At 51.8% G+C, this 17992-nt stretch overlaps 1 protein-coding gene across 1 annotated transcript in view; it reads right to left on the reverse strand.

The window, feature by feature from the left end:
* Positions 1-5625: 5625 nt before the first annotated feature.
* Positions 5626-17992, reverse strand: part of LRRK1 (leucine rich repeat kinase 1) — a 78134-nt gene continuing 65767 nt past the window's right edge. The window contains exons 29-33 of the mRNA XM_075159819.1: positions 17067-17184; positions 15569-15685; positions 9715-10550; positions 9031-9132; positions 5626-7130 (exon numbers count right to left, since the gene is read on the reverse strand). Coding sequence (XP_075015920.1) covers positions 6953-7130; positions 9031-9132; positions 9715-10550; positions 15569-15685; positions 17067-17184 — 1351 coding nt within the window. The 3' untranslated portion in view covers positions 5626-6952. The remainder of the gene's footprint in view (positions 7131-9030; positions 9133-9714; positions 10551-15568; positions 15686-17066; positions 17185-17992) is intronic.

The raw sequence follows: 17992 nt of genomic DNA on the forward strand, positions 1-17992 counted from the left end.
TAACAGACCGAATACTGGGCTGGCTGTATTTACTTTCACACTTTAATTCAATAAAAACCTCAACTTTAATTGACCTGAATCGGCTCCAACATTTCCAGTGTGCTGGGCTCAAGTGTCTTGGAAATCGGGGGTCCCCACTGCGCGGCCGGGGGTGCCGGGAGGACTTCCCCCCACTCCTGCTGTGCCTCTCGCCGACTGTTTTAGAAAAGGAAGACAAAAAAAAACCACACCACCTTTGTGCTTTATTGACTTTTCAATAAGAGGGCTCACACAAAGGGCACAGTTTGAAGTAATTCCGCGGTAAAACAAACTTCCAAAGCGAAGGCGCTGCGATACGGGGCAGATAAGGGCTGTTTGCTCTGCCGGCGCTGGCCGCGGGCGGCGGTTGGGGCGGTTCAGCGACGGAAGGTGGAGCCGGGGTGGTTCCTGCGGCGGGGCAGGACGGCGATGGCCCCGGGGAACCCGAATTGCCGCAGACGTGCAGCCTCGCGGGGCAGGCACGTGCCCCGGCCAGCTGCCCGCTGCCAAAAATCACTCCTCTGTCATTGCCCCGGTGCTGAGCGCCTGCCCCAGCGAGCTCAGCCCCCAGCCCCAGCCCCATCCTCATCCTCATCCCAATCCCCAGCCCGAACCTCATCCCTGGCCCCATTCCCGGCCTCATCTTCATCTTCATCCCATCCAGTTGAAGATCTCAGGGTAGTTTTTGGGCAAAGCTGAGCTGCTTTTCGCGCCGCTAGTGTTTCCCACCGCCCCGCGGGCTGTGGCGTGCGCGGAGCTGACTGACGGCTGCTGCTGCCTCCCGAGAGGTCAGACGCCGGGCAGCAGCAGAGCCGGGCAGGGATCGCACAAGAAGACCAGGCAGGTTTATTTTTTTGGGAAAAACTCGGCACAATTTGAAAAGTTCTGTTCTCGCATGAGGCCCCGCTCGCTGCAGCCGTGCGGGGTAGCCCGTCAGCGCCGTGGAAATCAAAGGGAAACCCCCTTTCCCAGAGGTCAGGCCAACAAGTCCCCGGAGGAAGGTTTATTAGGGCTGGAAGATCGCACTGACGTGTTTAATAGCATGGAAACCGGCCCGAATCGCTGCCGGTGCAATAAGCAGCCCCTGGGGCTGGGACCCCCATCCTGCCCCGGGGGTAGGGCAAGAACCAGCCCTCAGGGGGGCTTTCCAGCAAAACGCCTTCCTCAGACACACCGGGAAAGACCCTATTGTGAAAAAAAAGAGGGGAAAAAAACCCAACCCCACAACAGGACTGAATTGCATAGAGGAGCCCCCGACGTCTAATATTTTTTATAGGGGGCATGGCCCCGTGGCAGGATGCGGCCACCTTCATGCCCCTTTCAGCCAGCCCATCCCCGTGGTGTCCGGCATAGGGCCCTGGGGTGAGCGGGGGCCTGCGGCCGCGCTGGGGGGGCCGGGGACAGCAGGTTGGGCCGGGAACGGTGCCGGTGCCAGGTGTCGCCGCCTGCGGCGGGAGCCGTTTGTCCTCTGCCGAGCGCAGCCAGGCCATTTTGGGGGCTGGTTCTCGTCTAATCCTCCGAGTTGGCCCCTGCTTTATAATTTTTGAGAAGGAAGGTGGAGAAGGAAGGGGCAAATGCGTGGCAGGGGTTAGTCTGCGGCTGCCGCAGGTGCGCGGGGTGCTGAGCTCCTCCTGCTCCCTGCAAAGCACAGGGCAGACTGGGGCAGCCAGCCTTTTTTTTTTTTGATAAAACCAGCAATGGCCCCTGCAGGAGCTCTCGTGCCTCCGCAGCAGGCGGAGGGTGCTGGCAGGGGAAGGAGCAGGAGGGTCACAGCTTGGCACGAAGGAGAAATTAGCAGGGCCCGAAGCTCGGAGGAGCCTGAGGAGGTGGTGCTGTCAACACAAGAGCACAAAAAGAGATGGGGAATAAAAAAAATCAGGGTAAGGCTCAGCACGGGTGGAGAGAGGCACCTTCCCGGGGTGCCAGCGCTGAGCCGGCGGGTTGTGCAAACCCGGCTGAGCTCTTCGGGACGGGTCTTTCCTAGGGGGTTTGCGGGTTGTTTTTTTTGAATCTTGGTGTCATTTTGTTAAGCGTTGGTGACAAAGAGTAGCCACCCGCCCTGGCAGAGCAGCAGCCTGCCCCTGCCTAAGACAAAGCCAGGGCCCCGGTGCCGGTTAAGCCACCGAAGCCCATCGGTGCTGCCCAGCCCACCGCCGCGGCCCCGGGGCGAGCCGAGGACAGGCTGGCAGCCCGAAATAGCCACAATATTTCTTGTCCTTTAAAGTTTGCTTACAGAAAATTAATTTCCTCTGTCCTTTCAGTAGCAGAATACAAAGCAGCCAGCGCTGCCCCTTTCCCCACGTCCCTTAAAAATGACCTTATTTTTCCCTTACGCTGGAGCGGAGCCGGCGCAGTGCGGGGTGAGGGAGCAGCCAGCTGGGGTGTAAGTGCCCGCCTGCCCCCATGCTTCTCTCTGGGGCATGAGAGGTGGCCTTTGCTCTGCTAGATTAAATTATGGTTTGGGTTTTTTTTTTCTGCATGTTGAATGTAACAGAGAAGGGAAAAACATTTGAGTCACCCAGCTCTTGGAAAAATGAAGCTGAAAATGGTATTTTTAAGCCTCAGAAGTGCAAAGGGCCACGCAGGCTGTCGGGCAGGGGTGAGCACAGGCGATTGCAGCGTGTTTTAACGCTTGTGCTGGTCTTTGGTGGCAGCAAGGTGGCACAGCGAGAGCGAAGGGGAGCGGGAACTGGCCCGGGCAGCAGCCCCCGTGCCTTCGCTGCTCCGGCCGGCTCAAGCCCTGCCCGCGCTGCTGGGACCCGGCCAGAGGAGCTGCGGAAGGGCCGGCCTGTTCAAGGGATGGGGAAATAAAGTCCTGGTTTTAATTTCTGATCACGCTGCAAGGTTAGAAAATATGATTGGATTTGTTACCCTCCTTATCCCGCTGTCTGATGCCCCGCTGCTGTTCCCAATCCCCGGCGCAGCCCCAGGGATGCTGCAGGGCTGGGAACGGTCGGTGCGACCGGGGCAGCACCACGCAGGGCACCGATTTTCTGCCACGGTTATTTTATCCGTCCAGGACTGGAGACGCTTTTAACACCATTAAATTGCCCTTTCTGTGGCTTTCTTCGCAGGCAACGCCTGGCTCGGCCAGAGGGATGTGCCCGGTGACGGGACCCGCAGGTGTAACCCCATCAGGTCCGTGAGCAGCAGGATGGGACCGTGGTGCTGGGCTGCTCTGGGAGCTGTCCAGGCGTTTGGGCCCGATCCTGCACTGCTGCCCAGGGCAGCGTGAGCAATGGGGCAAAGAACTGGCCCTTCTTTCCTTTCCTAGCAGAATTAGCTTTGATGTTGCCCATGTTCCCGCACTCGGAGGGGCCGGGTGGTCCTGGACGGCCCCAGGCTGGCGGGTCGGTGTGCCCGCAGCGCTGGGGGGGGTGTGCTGGGTCCCCAAAATGCCCTGAGCGAGCACCAGGACGTGGGGCCTCGGAGATGGGGTACGACCAGCAGTTTGCAGCCATGTCGCGCCTGTCCCCCCTCCCAAAAAAAGTTCAGGCCGTGCCCTGAGCCCTGCCAGGACCCGGGTGCTGGGCACGGCAGTCGTTCTCCATCCCAGGGCCTGACCCTGCATCCCGCTCCCCGCACCGGTGCCAGCAGAAAGACAGCCAAAGCAGGGCTAGGAATCAGTGTCCAGGTGGAATTATTTTTATTTCTTTTAAAGGACAGCCGAGCACCTCAGGGAAGAGCCCAGGGGTGCAGCGTGCGGCTCCCTGCTCGCAGGAGGCAGCTGGGCGAGGGGACGAGGCCGGGGGGCTTGGGGCTCCGGTGCTGACGGCTTAATTAATCCCGGTGGTGGTGGGTCCTGTGCGTCTCACTGCTTCCTCGGCGATTAATTAATGGCCCCAGCACCCCTCTCCCTCCCGCTGCCCGTGCAGGGGGTTAATCTCATTTGAGGGCATCCGTTTCCCTCCCAGTGCCGAGCCCTTCCCGTGCGCTCCCGCTGCTCCGAGGCGGGCTGGGGGAAACCTGACGTTGGCAAAATAAAACTAAGCTGTTTTGTCACCTCTCCTGGGTCAGCTGAAGGAACACCCCCCCTCCAGGCCCCTGCTCGGGCTTATTTTTAGAACCTGAAATAAAATAGCCAGGACTGCGACATACGCAGCTCTCCCAGGCCAAGCACCGGTAACGGGGACTTTTGTCGGCAGCGTCTGGGGCTCGGGCAGCCCCTTGCTCCCGGGCTTTTGGGGCTTTTCCTGCCTTTAGCCTTGACCCCATCCCTTTCCCCAGGGATGGGTGACAGGGGCACGGATGACGCCCCTCACCTGTACCTGCTGTCGGTCCCGCCCGGTGCAGAACAGGCTTTGCTGGTGGGAGGGCTGGGAATGAGCATTGGAATCTCACTTAAACTGTTTGAACTGGTGGGGGGGGGTGTTTTGATTTTATTTTTAATTTCTCTTTATTTTTGCCCCTGGGGATTCATTCCCGCAGCACGTGCATTGCTTCCTTAATGGAGCCTTGTGCTAACGAGGTTTCAGGTTTGCCGAAGGGGCGGATTTTGTCCTGATTCCAGGCTGGCAGCATTCAGGCTCTCAGTCACTTTCGGGAACCGACCCCTGTTCCCAGGCGGTTTCGGGACACGCTCACTCCTGTCCCTGTGGCAGGGACCTCTCATGTCACCATGCAGCGACGTTCGCTTCTCTCCCACCCCCTTCCCTGGCCGTCCCAACCCTGGCGAGGGCGGCAGCAGGGTTTTCGGAGCAGGGACGTTTCGGTGTGCCTGGGGGAGGGCGTGCGCAATGGCTGTGTGCAATAACAGCTCCGGAGCGCGCGGCGGCGAGCAGAACAAAGCCCCTTCTGTGGCGGGGCCTCGGCCGGTGCCCACCGAGGGTTTGGGAGAGGCTCTGGCTGACCCCCGTGGGTGCCGGGGAGCCCATGGGGGCACGGCCCCACACCGGCTTTGGAAGCAGCGTGGTGCCTGAGCTGTTCTGCTCGAGAGGGACGATAAGGCACTGCTGTGGCTATTCCAGATAGCGTTTTCTCAAAGAAAACCTGCAAGGCTGAATGAAAGCACAAGCTGTTTTGTGGCCTCTGTTAGGGCTTCGAGGATCATGAAATAGTACGTGCGTGTAAAAGGGGTCTGGCACCCGAGAAGGCGACCGTGAGACGGTTAAACCCCGGCTCAGGTGAGGGGTGTGCGCGGCAGGCACGTGCAGGCTTCGGGCTATGCAGCAGGACGGGAGGCAGGTGACACAGTTTCAGGGAAATGCAGTTAATTAGCCCTGACACAGATACAGCCATTTCACAGCTAAGCTTGAGTCAGGATAAGCTCTCGGGGCAGCTGTGAAAACGCCCGTCAAACGGCGGCGGCAGCGAAGGGCTGAGCCGCCTCTTCTTCCTCTCTGAGACAAGAGCCAGGAGGGCTTGGCCTGGGGAGGGAGAGCAAACCAGGGCGCAGGGGTGCTGCCGTACCTGCCGCGCGAGCCGCTGGGGGAGCCGCAGGGGGACGGGGACAGGTAAGGCCGGGTACGGAGACAGACTCTACTTTTCAGTACAGTTCAAGCTACGCTCATCAGCAGGACGTGCATTTTGATCAGACGCTGCAAACCCCTAACACTCTGCGGCTGACGCAGGCAGGGTTTGCCAATAACAAGTGCCACCAACGCAGTGTCATTGTGGGGAAGAATCTGTTTATTTTAAGATATACTCTGTTTCTGAAGAAGGATTATTTTAGCAGCCTGCAACAGAAATGTGAACCAGAGGGTTAACCTGCCCGTTCGGCCTTGGCCAGCCTTGCCGATGCTCACACAAGTTTCTTTGGATAGAAAAAAAAAAAAAGGTCCACAATTCAAACTGTACACCTTTTTACAGGGTGCTTAGCCGGGCTCACTTTTTACACTGCTGTACATGCTTGGGATAACTAAGTGCAATGGTATTCAGAGCCAATACATCATCCCAGGCCACTAATGAAGATAAAATAAAAGCTGTGGTGAGCGGAAGCTGCACAGATACACAGGCAAATAAAGCTTATTGTGTTCTCAATACTCCAGAGTGCATTTACCAAGAGAAAGAGGAGTGAAGCAAAGACAGTTTATAAACCTTCCTGGTCACAGGGCTCCCTTCTCTTACAGCAGGAAGTATCTGTCAAACCGAGCGGCTTTGCTTTGTATCAGCTCTATTTACAATTGACTTTGCACAGTGCAATTAAATAGCTCTTTCACTTACTGAGATTATGCAGTATTACTGGCAGATTATTTTAGGCTCTCTCACAGTAACACTGAACCACAATAGCTTTCAGGAACCAGAAACGCAGTGACCAGCCAAAGCTTATTGCTGGTTATTACACCTGGATGTCTCTACACAGCAGCCACAACAGGGGCTACACCTGAAGTAGCCTCTAACAAACTTGCAGGGATGTGGGTAGCAGCCTCGCAGCGCAGGGCTCCCAGCAGACGCACGTCCCCGGGAGCAGGGTGAATTAGCCCGCAGTGGACCGCACCGCCGGCCAGCGGGCAGTGGGGACTGTAACGTGCTCAGGCTCCCAGGAAAGAGCCCGCTGAGGCTAACGGAGCTCTCCTGGCTGACAATATACACTATAAAAGCAGCAGCAGCAGCCAGTGCATGCTGAAGGTGAGGAAGGAATTTAAAATGGGGGAGAAGAAACTTGAAATAGAGGCATGAGCAGAACTGCAGCCACCTCCACCTTCTGCTCTCGACTACTGCAGGGGACCGTGTGACGGAGCGAGAGAGCGGAGAGATGGCCCAGCTCCCGGGCTTGTCCCTGCCCTGCTCACGCCGGTTTCTTCAATCCCCGAAAGCCCTGACGGGGCTCCAGCCACGGGAACCCCGCAGCGCTCATTAGCAGCAAACCAGTCGCACGCTCCCCCCACGCACCCCTCGTCCCCTCCCTCTCCGGGGCTGTCTCTCGGAGTCCAGGCGCGCTCAGAGCAGGACGCTTCCGACTTTTGTCGAGCCTTGGTTCCCAGCGCCACAAGCACTACCTTCTTTTTCGCATGCAGGTTTCAAGCCTTCCCAGCTCTTCGTAGGCCTGGTAGAAAATGTCAAAGTCTCTGGCGCTCCAGCCTCTCCAGACAGCCAGGCACCACTCCATGTTTTCGTTCTCAAAGCAGCACACAACTGTGTCCTTTGCTGCGAGAGCAGCATCCACCAGCGTCCTGGGAAAGGAAGAAGAGAGCAGAGAAGGGCGTTACAGCGGAGAGCAGCTCTGCTAACACAGCACACCACCGCTCATCTGGGAGGCACTGACTCACAAGCTCTCCTTTCCAGCTACCGAATCTCTTTTTATAAGCTGCAAATCCTTCAGAAAGGAGAGCGTAACAAAGAGAGGGATCAGAAACTATGTCACGACAAAAACAAGCGGCTTAGTGACATGGGAAAAGATATTTAAAGGGATCCAGGTGCCTAAGCATGCAGGTGGGTGCTTAAGTCTGCCGTGACATTTTGAAGTTGCTGTTAATCTCCCGATTTGCTAAATCCACAGACTCTTTTGCCTGCTGCCAGCTGGGCATTTTCAAAACAGCCCACATCATGCCACAGCTAGCAGGCTGCGGAGAGCCTCCGCAGCCTGAAATGCAGTGTGGAAGTGGGATGGAGCCCCGCTCTGCCTGCTCAGGGTACGAGCCCCGAGTCCCGATCAGCAGGCATGGCCACAGCAACAGCCCAGGGACCCACAAGGTTCATGCAGAAGGAGTCCTGCGTGACAGCATCGTGTTGCATGTGTGTCCCTTCATGGTCCCTGAGCATGTTACCTGATCAAACAAGAGCAGTTGAAGCTGGCCCTGCAGACACCTCAGAGGAAGGTGGCCAGGTAGAAGATAACACTCGTGTCCTTGCAGGGCTCAAGGGAACCTTGCTGGGCTCTTTCTACCACTCCAATAGCCATGGGGGAAGACCGGCCCCAAACTGTTTCCCCAGAAAGGCCCCTAGACCTTGGTGGGGAGCACTGGCAACAAGGGCTGTCCTTGCAGATGGTTTTTAATCACAAACTGCCCCTAAGAAGCCACCTTCTTCTCCTCACCTCCCTAGCCGGCTCCGCACCTGGAGGGGCTCGCAGGAGGCAGGTGCTATCGGCTGGTCTTTATCCTGCTGGCAAACCAGGGCAAGTCAACGGCCACCGTGCCTGAACCAGCCAGGCTGCGAGGCAGCAAAGCAGGGCAAGTCTGAGATGGCCCTGTCACCTCGCCTTAACTCCACACCTAATTTGGGTAAAGCAAAATCAACCTAAGAGTACCCGTGAACAATAGAGTCAATACTCCGCTCCCAACTAACCGACAGACGCTCAGTTAGCAAGTAGAGGGAATGGCAGGAGCGCTTTGATCTCTTGTTGTGTTTGCCCAGTGGTAATAAATGATCATTTATAATCCTTAGCGCTGCTTAACCTCCATTTGTTTGGACATAAATAGTACAATCCCAGACTGGTATTTAAGTGATCAGCAGGAACACTCCCATCTCTCTAGCAGCTGTTTATTTACTTGGACTCTCGTTCATTTTAAATTAATGTATATAACTGCTCTTCCCTGTGCTCCCAGAGCCTTCCCCCGGCCCGTCACTGCTAACAGCACAAAGGTGCTCATTTAGAGCCAGAACGTCAACCTGATCCACGTGAATGCAGCCACAGACAAGCACTGCGCTCTGCATAAATACACCTCTTGTTCCCAACGCAGGGCCTGAGTCTGCCAAGCTCCAACGATCTTCTGCCAGGTGCCCTCAGAGCACTGGGAGTCAGCACCAGGCAGGATCAGACCGATGTTTATTGCATTGTGCAAGATGGTCCTGCCTGTCTCATTACAGCGGTACTTGGTCTCTGCGGCTTTTGGAGACCAGACCGTGGTCGCAGTGCCTTCCCCTCACCATCTGCCATGCTATAAGAGCATGCACACGCCTCGATGTGCAACCAGCAACCGCGTCTCCTCCGGCTGGGAGCTTCTCAGATGCTGCTGGAAGCAGAGAGGAAGCTCCTGAGAGCCCTGGGACCCTGCGGAGCCACCCTCTGCCACCCAGTCCCCTTGTGCCCCGGGGAACTGGTGTGACAGGCGCTGCCCGAGTCAGCCTCACCCGTAGGGAGCCAGTTCCCCAGCCTTCAGCACAGCGATCACTCTGCCCCGCTGGGTGCCGGATTCCTTCTCCAGTCCGATAACGATGATATCCCCTCCTCTCCTAGAAGAGAAACGAGGGAGATGTCACACCTAGCCAGCAGTGGGGACTGCCGACACCTGAGGAGGATCCACGTTGGATATCCACCCTCTCTGCTGCAATCCCTCCGGCAGTTACGCGACCTTTTGCAGGGAAGGGGGCACTGCGATGCCACCAAGGGGCATCCTGAATCCACTACAGTGAGAGCCCCCGGGACAGGCAAAATCAGTGGTTTCCATCAGCTCAACAGGAGACAACAGGATTTGCCAGGGTTGTGTTTGAGTGAGGAAGCTGCCTGCTGTTCTTTGTTTCCTCAGTAGCTGGAGAAACAGGGCTTCGAGTCTTACCACCCACATTTCTCTTCTGCTGAAATCAATCCTGCAAGACCTTAGATGTGGCCATTCTACCCAACACTAGATATCTTTAAAAAGGGTAGAAAAATCGATGTACCATTGCACTGGGAACAAAATTTCTTAACGATAACTTGACTTTCTGGGCAGGTGAATCACACTGGGAATGCAAAAGTTCCTGAATTAGCCTGAGCCAATCTCACACTCAGCCCAGGAGAGATTTTGACGAAGTTGCTTTGATAAGCGACCCACTAACCTGGGGATCCATATGAGGTCTTTTACTGGAAGAATCTTGACAGCTTGGAGATGCTGTGTGTTGTCACCCGCAGGCACAGCATCGTGATCCAGGGAAGGCTTCAGCTCATGAAATTTGTCAGACTCCTCAAAATCTGTGGAAAGCGGTGCACTGGAAGAGCTCATGGGCGAGCTGGGTAGGCTGGAGGGGCACCGGGTTATCCTGTTAGGAGGCGAGGAGGAGTAGGAAGACATAGAGCAATAATCTGTGAGCGAGTCCTGGTGGTTTAGTATCTGGGTGCCAACCTCCGGGCTATAGATAATGCTCATGTCCACCAGCGGGTTACTCTCCATCGCTTTGTGGTTTAAGGGTGCTGTAGCTGGGATGGCTGCCGAAGGCTGCTGGATCGTAAACATGTCTCTGAGAGGGCTGCAGTCTCCGCAGAAGTAGCGCGCGCAGAGCTGGTAGGTGGAAACGTGATACATCACCAGGAAGTTGCTTTTATCGTCCAGACACCACACCACCTCCTCCCCGTGACACTCCGAGTTGCAGGCGATGGATGTGATCACCGACGGCGGGCTGAAGGGCTCCAGCCTCCTGCTGATCTCCATCGTGGCGCAGTCTATGATGAGGATGCCGGGGCCGTTGCTGTACCAGACCTCCGCTCCGCTGTTGGTGATCTCCATGGCCTTCACGGGGTACGGGTTCTGCCGGGGGTCGTCATCAGAAATGTTGAATTTGGACCTGTTTGCTGTGTGGGAGCACAGGTAGGAGCAGCTGTCCCCTGGGATGCCCTGGGACACCGAAAACACTGCTACAAGTCCATCCGACAAGCCGGCCAGCACCACATATGAGTTCTGCAAGAAAGATACAGCAGATTCGCTATCCGGATTCTTTACTTTTCTGCAATACAAGAGCTTTCAATCCCAGAGGCTCTGGCTACCTCTCACAATTCTGCAAGTACACTAGTAACTTGCCCCAAATCACTCAGTGATAACAGCAACATAAAAAGAAGTCATTACATAGAAGCTGCTGCAGAGCCATACTCCTCTCACCCAGTATTACCTCTCTCTTTATTGGCAAGGGAGGACAGACGGACCTGGCAGCCTGCCCCGAAGCTTAACAAATTCAAGCTGGAGTATGTTCAGAGACAGCCATCACGATCCTAGGAATCCAGCTGTAGAAACCCGGCTCTCTTCCAAAAAGGAGTAAAGCTATTGCTATCAGTGTAGGTAGGAAAGGAATGGAAGAAATGCAGTAAAAACAGAAAGAGAGGGAGACAATCTTCTCACAAACAGCAGCATACAGGGATCGCTCCATATCCGATGTCTGCTACTTAACAGCACCGCTCCACCCAGGGACGGGCTCCGCGTCTGGGATCCCTGGCAGCTCACAGACATCCCAGCGGAGGGCACAGAAGCAGCAGCAGTTCAGCAAAGCGGCTGCCAAGGGCCATGAACAATTCTGCAGGTAGTTAAAAACCTGTCCCAGACGTGTTGGCTGCGGGAGCGTCGAGCTCAGGTGCAGCGCAGGCACTGCTGCGATGGATACCGTCACATCCCACGGACGGGAGCCGGTGAGAAGGCCACGTCTTGCCGGGTCTCCGACTCCTCCAGCCCATCACAGCAGTGCAAAATGCTGTTAAACAGACTGGGAAATGGATCTCTCGGGAACAAAACTCCCCATGACCTTGGGTCTGTACCAGAAACTCCCCCATCTGTGAAGCAGATAAAACAATACCTTCCTCAAAGGCCTTTCTATTTCCTCCCCGTGGAGCAATAAATTCTAAAAAAAGACCCTTTGCCCAGGGCTTTTTTTCTGCTGTTACAATCTGGCCGGACTAAAGCAAAGCAAAACGAACAGAACCAGACAGAGCAACCCCAGCTGAAGCGACGCAACCTCACCCCTCCGCAGCCCCGCCGTGGCGGAAAGCCCTGCCTCCCGGCGTGCCCGGGACGCCAGTGACGCTGCCCGCCTCTGCGAGATGGGACGGGGACTCGGCGTCACCCCCTGCTGCTCATAAATTAAGGGAAAGCCTGTGCCCTTTCAGGGACCTTGGCTGTGCCAGCCCTGGAAGATAGCTCCCAGGCTGCTTAAGTCCGTAGAGGCCAAAATCAGTGTCTTGAATTGCTCTCGGATATCAAGGGGCAGATAGCATAGGGGTAAGTATTAGTTTAATTGATAGCACTGTTTGCAAGGCTCATTAAGAGTCTTGGACAAAAAGACACTATCTGCATACAAAGTATGAGTAAAACCATGAGTGTGCTGAGCCCATATGACTAATCCAAATCACAGCAGAATGTTACTGTAATGGGAAAAACTAGGGAAGCAAGTGGAAAGTTGTGAAATGGGACTTGGACTTTAACTCAGTCCAGTCCCAATTCTCTAACCACTAATTAAAAGAAACCCAAATGGCCTGCAGTGTTCGGTGCCATGTCCCTGCTGCCATGTGGATCTGGTGCAAAGGCTCCTGGATATGAGTTTGCCAGGGAGTTGCATCAATAGGTTGGAACATGGCACGATGCTTTGCACAAGCTGGGTTTTGGGTTACTTTTTCTTTGGAAAGGAGTTCAATTATTTAAAACAGAACAAAACAAAGCAGAACAGCCCACATCTCTCCGGTGAAAACGGTCCAACTTTTTCAGTCCAAAGGACCATGCACAATAGGTATTTCTTACAAAAAATGGAAAATTTAAATTGAAATGGGAACATCTGAAATGAACCATACTGTGGGTATGTCAACCTGAACTGCTCCTAGCGTGACACAGGACGCTATTAAAGTCTTCACAGATCTCTGTAATTTTGTCTCATTTGATTTGAAAATGCTGAATTATCCAAGCATAGTCTTCACAAAAAATATTTTGATTTCTTTGATTAGTGTCAGCTACTGCAGAACAGAACCCATATTCCCTTCTGAGTTCCATAGGCCAAATTTCCCCGGCACTGAGCAATCGGCACCATAACCGGGCAGGGCTGCGTCAGCGATCCCCACCCAGCTTTACCCGTAATACCGACTCTGCCAAATTCTAGCCTGTCTGGAACAGCACAATGGTGGAAGCAAATCTGGAAGGTATTTCATGCTTTGGGGCACTTATTACTCACTGCCTTGGCTATCGGGACCTGTTTCTATCCAGCCACTGTTGTTATCTCTCTGTTTAAGAAACGAGGAGTAGGAACTCAAATGCTGAGAAGTGTCCTCAACTTGCCATCCCTCGCCTGACCGAGACGAGGGAGTGACCCATTTCGCAGAAGAACATGGCAAAGGCAACCCACCCCTGGGTGCCACCGATTCACCAGACTTTATTAGGTGCCAGTGCAGCTGGGCAGCAAGGCAAAACTCTCCGAATCAGGGTATTACACCAGTGACCAAAGGCAGGCAGGGCAGCAGCCTCCAGAAACCTTAAGTAACTTTCTCAGAATTCATTTTCAACATTTGGGCTCCACAAAGAGCCAACAAAAACACATAGCAACAAAACTGCATTTGAAGTCTCCGTCCTGCCAGAAGTCCCACCGTGCCAGGGAGGAAGGCCTCTGAGTGGGGCTGTGACGGTATGCGATGTGCAGGAGATGAGCTGGCTCCAGACGTCCTGTCCTCGCAGCTAAGGACAGCGCAAGGACAGCCGCTGCGAGCAGGTTAAAAAAAAAAAAAAATACAGCCCCCGACACCACAGCCTCGGTCACCTCCTCCTCTCTTCCCTGCAGGGTCTGGCACTGCTGGCAGCGAACGCCGCAGCAGGCTGCAGTCTTTAAATGTGGCTTTTGTTTTCGTGTGTTCCAGGTTTTTGCAAGAGGCCAGAGCCTTGCACCCATTCAGATTTCTCTCTCCCTCAACATCTCTTTGTTAAGAATGCTGCAAACCAATTCAGAAAGCATCTTGTTTTCCTCTTTTTAACCTGTTTGTTTGCCTTTTTTTTTTTTCCTGAAAGGAAATTTACTGAAAATTTTATTGTTTGCCAAAAACAATGATACTGGTGACAGAAAGCATGCAACAAAAAGCTTAAATTGTACAAGACTTTTCCTTGGCGGGCGAGTTTTGGATTCTGGGCCTCTCTCTGCTGCTTTTAAATTTCCATGATGCTTCCTTTGGATGAGAAACCAAGTTTTGGAAACTATTTCTTTTGGATCAGTCTTCCCAAGGCAGTCGTAAAGAATTCCCCTTCCCAGCAACATCCCTCGGCAATTCTCTGACTGCTAGTTACCTCACATCTCATCAGCTAAAGGCTTTCTTCCCAGGGAAATGCGAGCAATTCTCTTCTCCGTTGGACAATAATGACTATGTGATAACTCTGATACAGCTTGCTGCGCCGTACAGCGAGTTTGACCAGTGTAAGCTTTCCACTTAGCTTTGTTGGAAGAACTGGCTGTTTCAAAAAACGGTTTAGCTTCTTGCCAACCTGGTCTGCACATCCCTATGGCTGCTGCTCTGGCTATTTCACTGCCAAACTCATTCATAGAAAGGAGAGAGGAAAAAGAAAGTCCAATAAACTAAGGAGTGCGCTGAAGGGATGTGGATTTCTGGAAGGTTGGGTAGGGTCGGGGGAGGAAGGGAGGTGTCTAGACTCAATATTACTATTGTAGGGCCTGGCATTATTTATGACATTTTCTAGGCAAGCCACAAACTGAAAATAGAAACCAGGAGACATAAAGCCACTTGTAACCCCTGAGGAATGGCTTTGCAAGCTGTATGACAGTGGAAAAGCTGAAAGTGAAAGACTCGTTCGACTGTCCTGGACAAAACCTCAGGCAGCATGAAAAAGAAATTTGCCCTACACATCAGAAATGAAACTCCATGGCGGAGAAATGCTGCAGGTCTGGGAGCCAAAGAAAGCTGACAGATGCAGCCTCCCGGCGGGTGAAATCTATTGCTGTGCCAACTTTAGATCTATGCCCTACTTCAGTCCTACTTACACCATGTTTGGAAGTGAAGCGGTACACCTTACACTAACCATCTGCCTCGGATTCAGTTTGCAGCAATGCAGCAGTCCAAGCAAATGAGCCAGAAACGGACAGTAACGCAGAACGGGCATGTGGTATAAAACAGCTCCACTGTCGCTTCGAGAGCTGCTCCATATTGGGCTTTTAGACACGTACCAGTCTGCTGGCATTTGCAAAAACTACACAGCTACCAATAACGTTGGAACATAATTATATGTTCTTACTTGAGGTGGCTGTAAGCAAACCGGAGGTAATTTAGCTCGAAAACAGTTTTTATACATCTCCCAAGACTTGCCCGCAATAGGCAGTCATGTCAGATTTCTCTTGCCAGTAACTGGATGTTAGCAATTCCAGAACTAGACAGATAGTATATAACTTTTGTATTACCCATAAGAGTAATTATCCATATTGCCCTTAAAAGCTGTATTATCTAAGTGTTCTCATTCAAAACCAAAAAAGAAGTGTGGCTGAGCCTAGATAATATTTAAAGATGACTGTGCACACAAATGACAGCATGCACACACACCGGGAAAAGAGTAGGTACCAGAGAAAGTCCTGCATTAGCAGTAACAAATCTATTCTAGTTATTGTTTCATGTCCCCTATACTTCGCTTGATCAGCCTAAACCTTGTCTTCCAGTGATGTGGAAACACAGCTGGAAAACTTCCTTGCAGAGGAATTTGATCTATTTTGACTATTTTCCCAGCAGGCTTGGAAGTGCCAGCTTTGGTCCCCTGACTCAGGTTCTTGCCCACACCTCTGTCTTCTGGCAGAGGCACAAAGACCTGGAAACCTTCTCCTCGCACTGCCAAAATGTTCCTGGGCATTGCAAAGTCCTTCAACACCAGCTAGCGACAAGCCGCGCAAACTCTGGCAGCTTGGTCTGGCAGCAGACGGCTTAGTCTCACGAATGTCCCTTTTCCTTTAGGTTCCTCCTTACCTTTTTGACAACGGGCATTACTAGAAAGCAGCTCACAGTAGCAGGAGTGTCTAAACCCTTCTGCGGAGTCTTTAGAGGACACATGCCCTGCAACCTGTACACAGAAATCTTCTGGTCCTGTGAAAGAGCACATAAAATTCTATAAATTTCAATCACCTTCCATGCTTTTCATATTTTGATACCTGAACAAGATCAAATTGGTTCCAAAACCAGTTTTCACTTGTATTTTTTGATGTCTAAAGCCTGGATTTCTCTTTGTTTTCCCTGGGGAGCATTTGCTTTGTCTGCGGGTAGAAAGCAGGTACTGCCTTCCCCAGAATGAGCTGTAGGCAGTATACGCACTGTCCAAAAGCCACCAAAATCACCACTATAGGTATTTTATCACCACATCTAAAAATAGCATTTGACAACCCTGACTCTGCTTTTTTTTTTAATTTTTAAAATTCTTCTAAAAATAAATTAAAGGGACAAGTCTCTCCCAACCGCAACAAATCCCAAACATGTAGGACAATTGAAACATGTTGTATGTTATTTTGCATTAATGTGTCAATTCAAGAAAAGCTAGTATTACATTGTATGTGGAATTACACCTGCTCTACAACTCGTAATCTACTAAACTGACATAGAGCACCCAGTTTGGGGAATAGCAACACATTTAATTTTGATCAAAAAGATGGGATATAAAATGCTTTAGGATTTCTGATTTGTAATTTTTCTATACTTCTTGTTATGAAAAAATAGGAATATTTTAACTTCACCTCAATTTGGGAACAGAAAAAGTCAAATTATCTTATTTTCCTACAGGGAAAAAAAGATCTATACTCTCACTCAGTTCCAGCATCCATGCTAGGGTGGAGCGAATTAACCGACATAAATTATTTATTCAGCAAGCGTGGCCTTTTTTCCCCTCTCTGAAACACTGAACTTCAGGAACATTTCAGTTTGTTTTAGCTATTTTTTGTTTGTTTTGTGTCAAACGATTTGTGTCAGAACCGGTTGACACTTAACACAGGCCTTTTTGATGGGCGGACACGGGCTCTGAAGCATAAACCAGCCATGCTCTCTCTTATCTTTTTAGTTGCAGTTTTCCACGGTGAACACAAAACTTGGGTACCCATTTCCCACCAACTTTCAAATCCCTCAGGCCTCTTTCAAAACCCCACCCTTAAACGCACGGCTTCTTTCACTGCTTCCCTTTATCGCTTACAGATAAGGACATTTCCCAGATGAAACCCTGGGTACAGATATGCTACAATCTGGAGAGTTTCGTCTCAGAAAGTCGAGGTTCCCACGATCGCTTTGAAGACCAGGAGGCACGATTTTGATCTAGGTAGCAGCTAAGTAATAGGCAGAAACAATACACCCGGAGACAGCAAAATCACGCTGCTCATCGGAGATGCCCATTGTCTCAAATGCTCTTAGCTTTACTAATTTAATTCTCTTCATCTTCTAGCGAGACCCCTCTTGAGCGGGGCACTGAAGCACGGGCAACGCTCACCTCGGTGGCAGCCCAGAGGGCATTCTGAAATTTTAGTTGGCAGCATAGCTTCATTCCTGGGCAGCTCATCCTCTCCACTTCTATGACTCCTTTCTCCAGATTCACCACCGTATAGTTTCTGAAAGGAGCAAATAACAATTTCCTGTAGCCAACATTCAGCCTGCAAACTGCTACAGGACGGTACTCAGCACTTTTGGCTAAGCCGTAACACAACTGTCCAGATGTGGTCGATGCTGCAAGGATCTACACCCCTCCAAATGGTTGTTTTAAAGGAATAGAAATACAGATGTGCCGCGGCTCTTCCTCAGGGAGCAGATTTGCAATTGCCTCTGTGAAGATTTAAACTCAGCTATCTGACTTTGCACGGAAATGGATTAGGAGAACTTATGTGGTCTGTTACTATAATTCAGCTGTGAGACAAATAGCTCCAGCTGAACAGCAGTAATTAATAGCTGGGAGGTCTTAGCCCGTCTTGCCCATTTGGTTCTCAAGAGAATATGTGCTCGTTCTCCAAGTTCACTGCCTCAGTATTATCTGGCTTCATTACTTATTCTAGTACATAAACAGAAGATCATGATTCTTCCAAATAAGAGCAAAGATCTGTAACCTGATAAAATAATTTATAAATATGACTAATTAATATTTTTGCAACTAACAGGATTTTGTTTGTTTGGGATTTGGGAAAGTTTATTGGTTTTGGGTGTGTGAACAATAAGTGGATATTCCTAATCACATCTGTGAGCCCCAGATATTTTACCAACTGTGGCACAAGCAATTACACATCCTGGAATCTGTCACATATATGTAATTTGTTATTCAGCAGTCTCCAGCAAGTGGATTGTCCAGTCAGGAAGCAGATTCACTGAGATATATTGCTGCGAATATTTGGACAACATCCATGTATTCAAAATACATCTGTGAGTCCC

The sequence above is a fragment of the Calonectris borealis genome, chromosome 11, assembly GCF_964195595.1.
Source record: "Calonectris borealis chromosome 11, bCalBor7.hap1.2, whole genome shotgun sequence".
Lineage (NCBI taxonomy): Eukaryota > Metazoa > Chordata > Aves > Procellariiformes > Procellariidae > Calonectris > Calonectris borealis.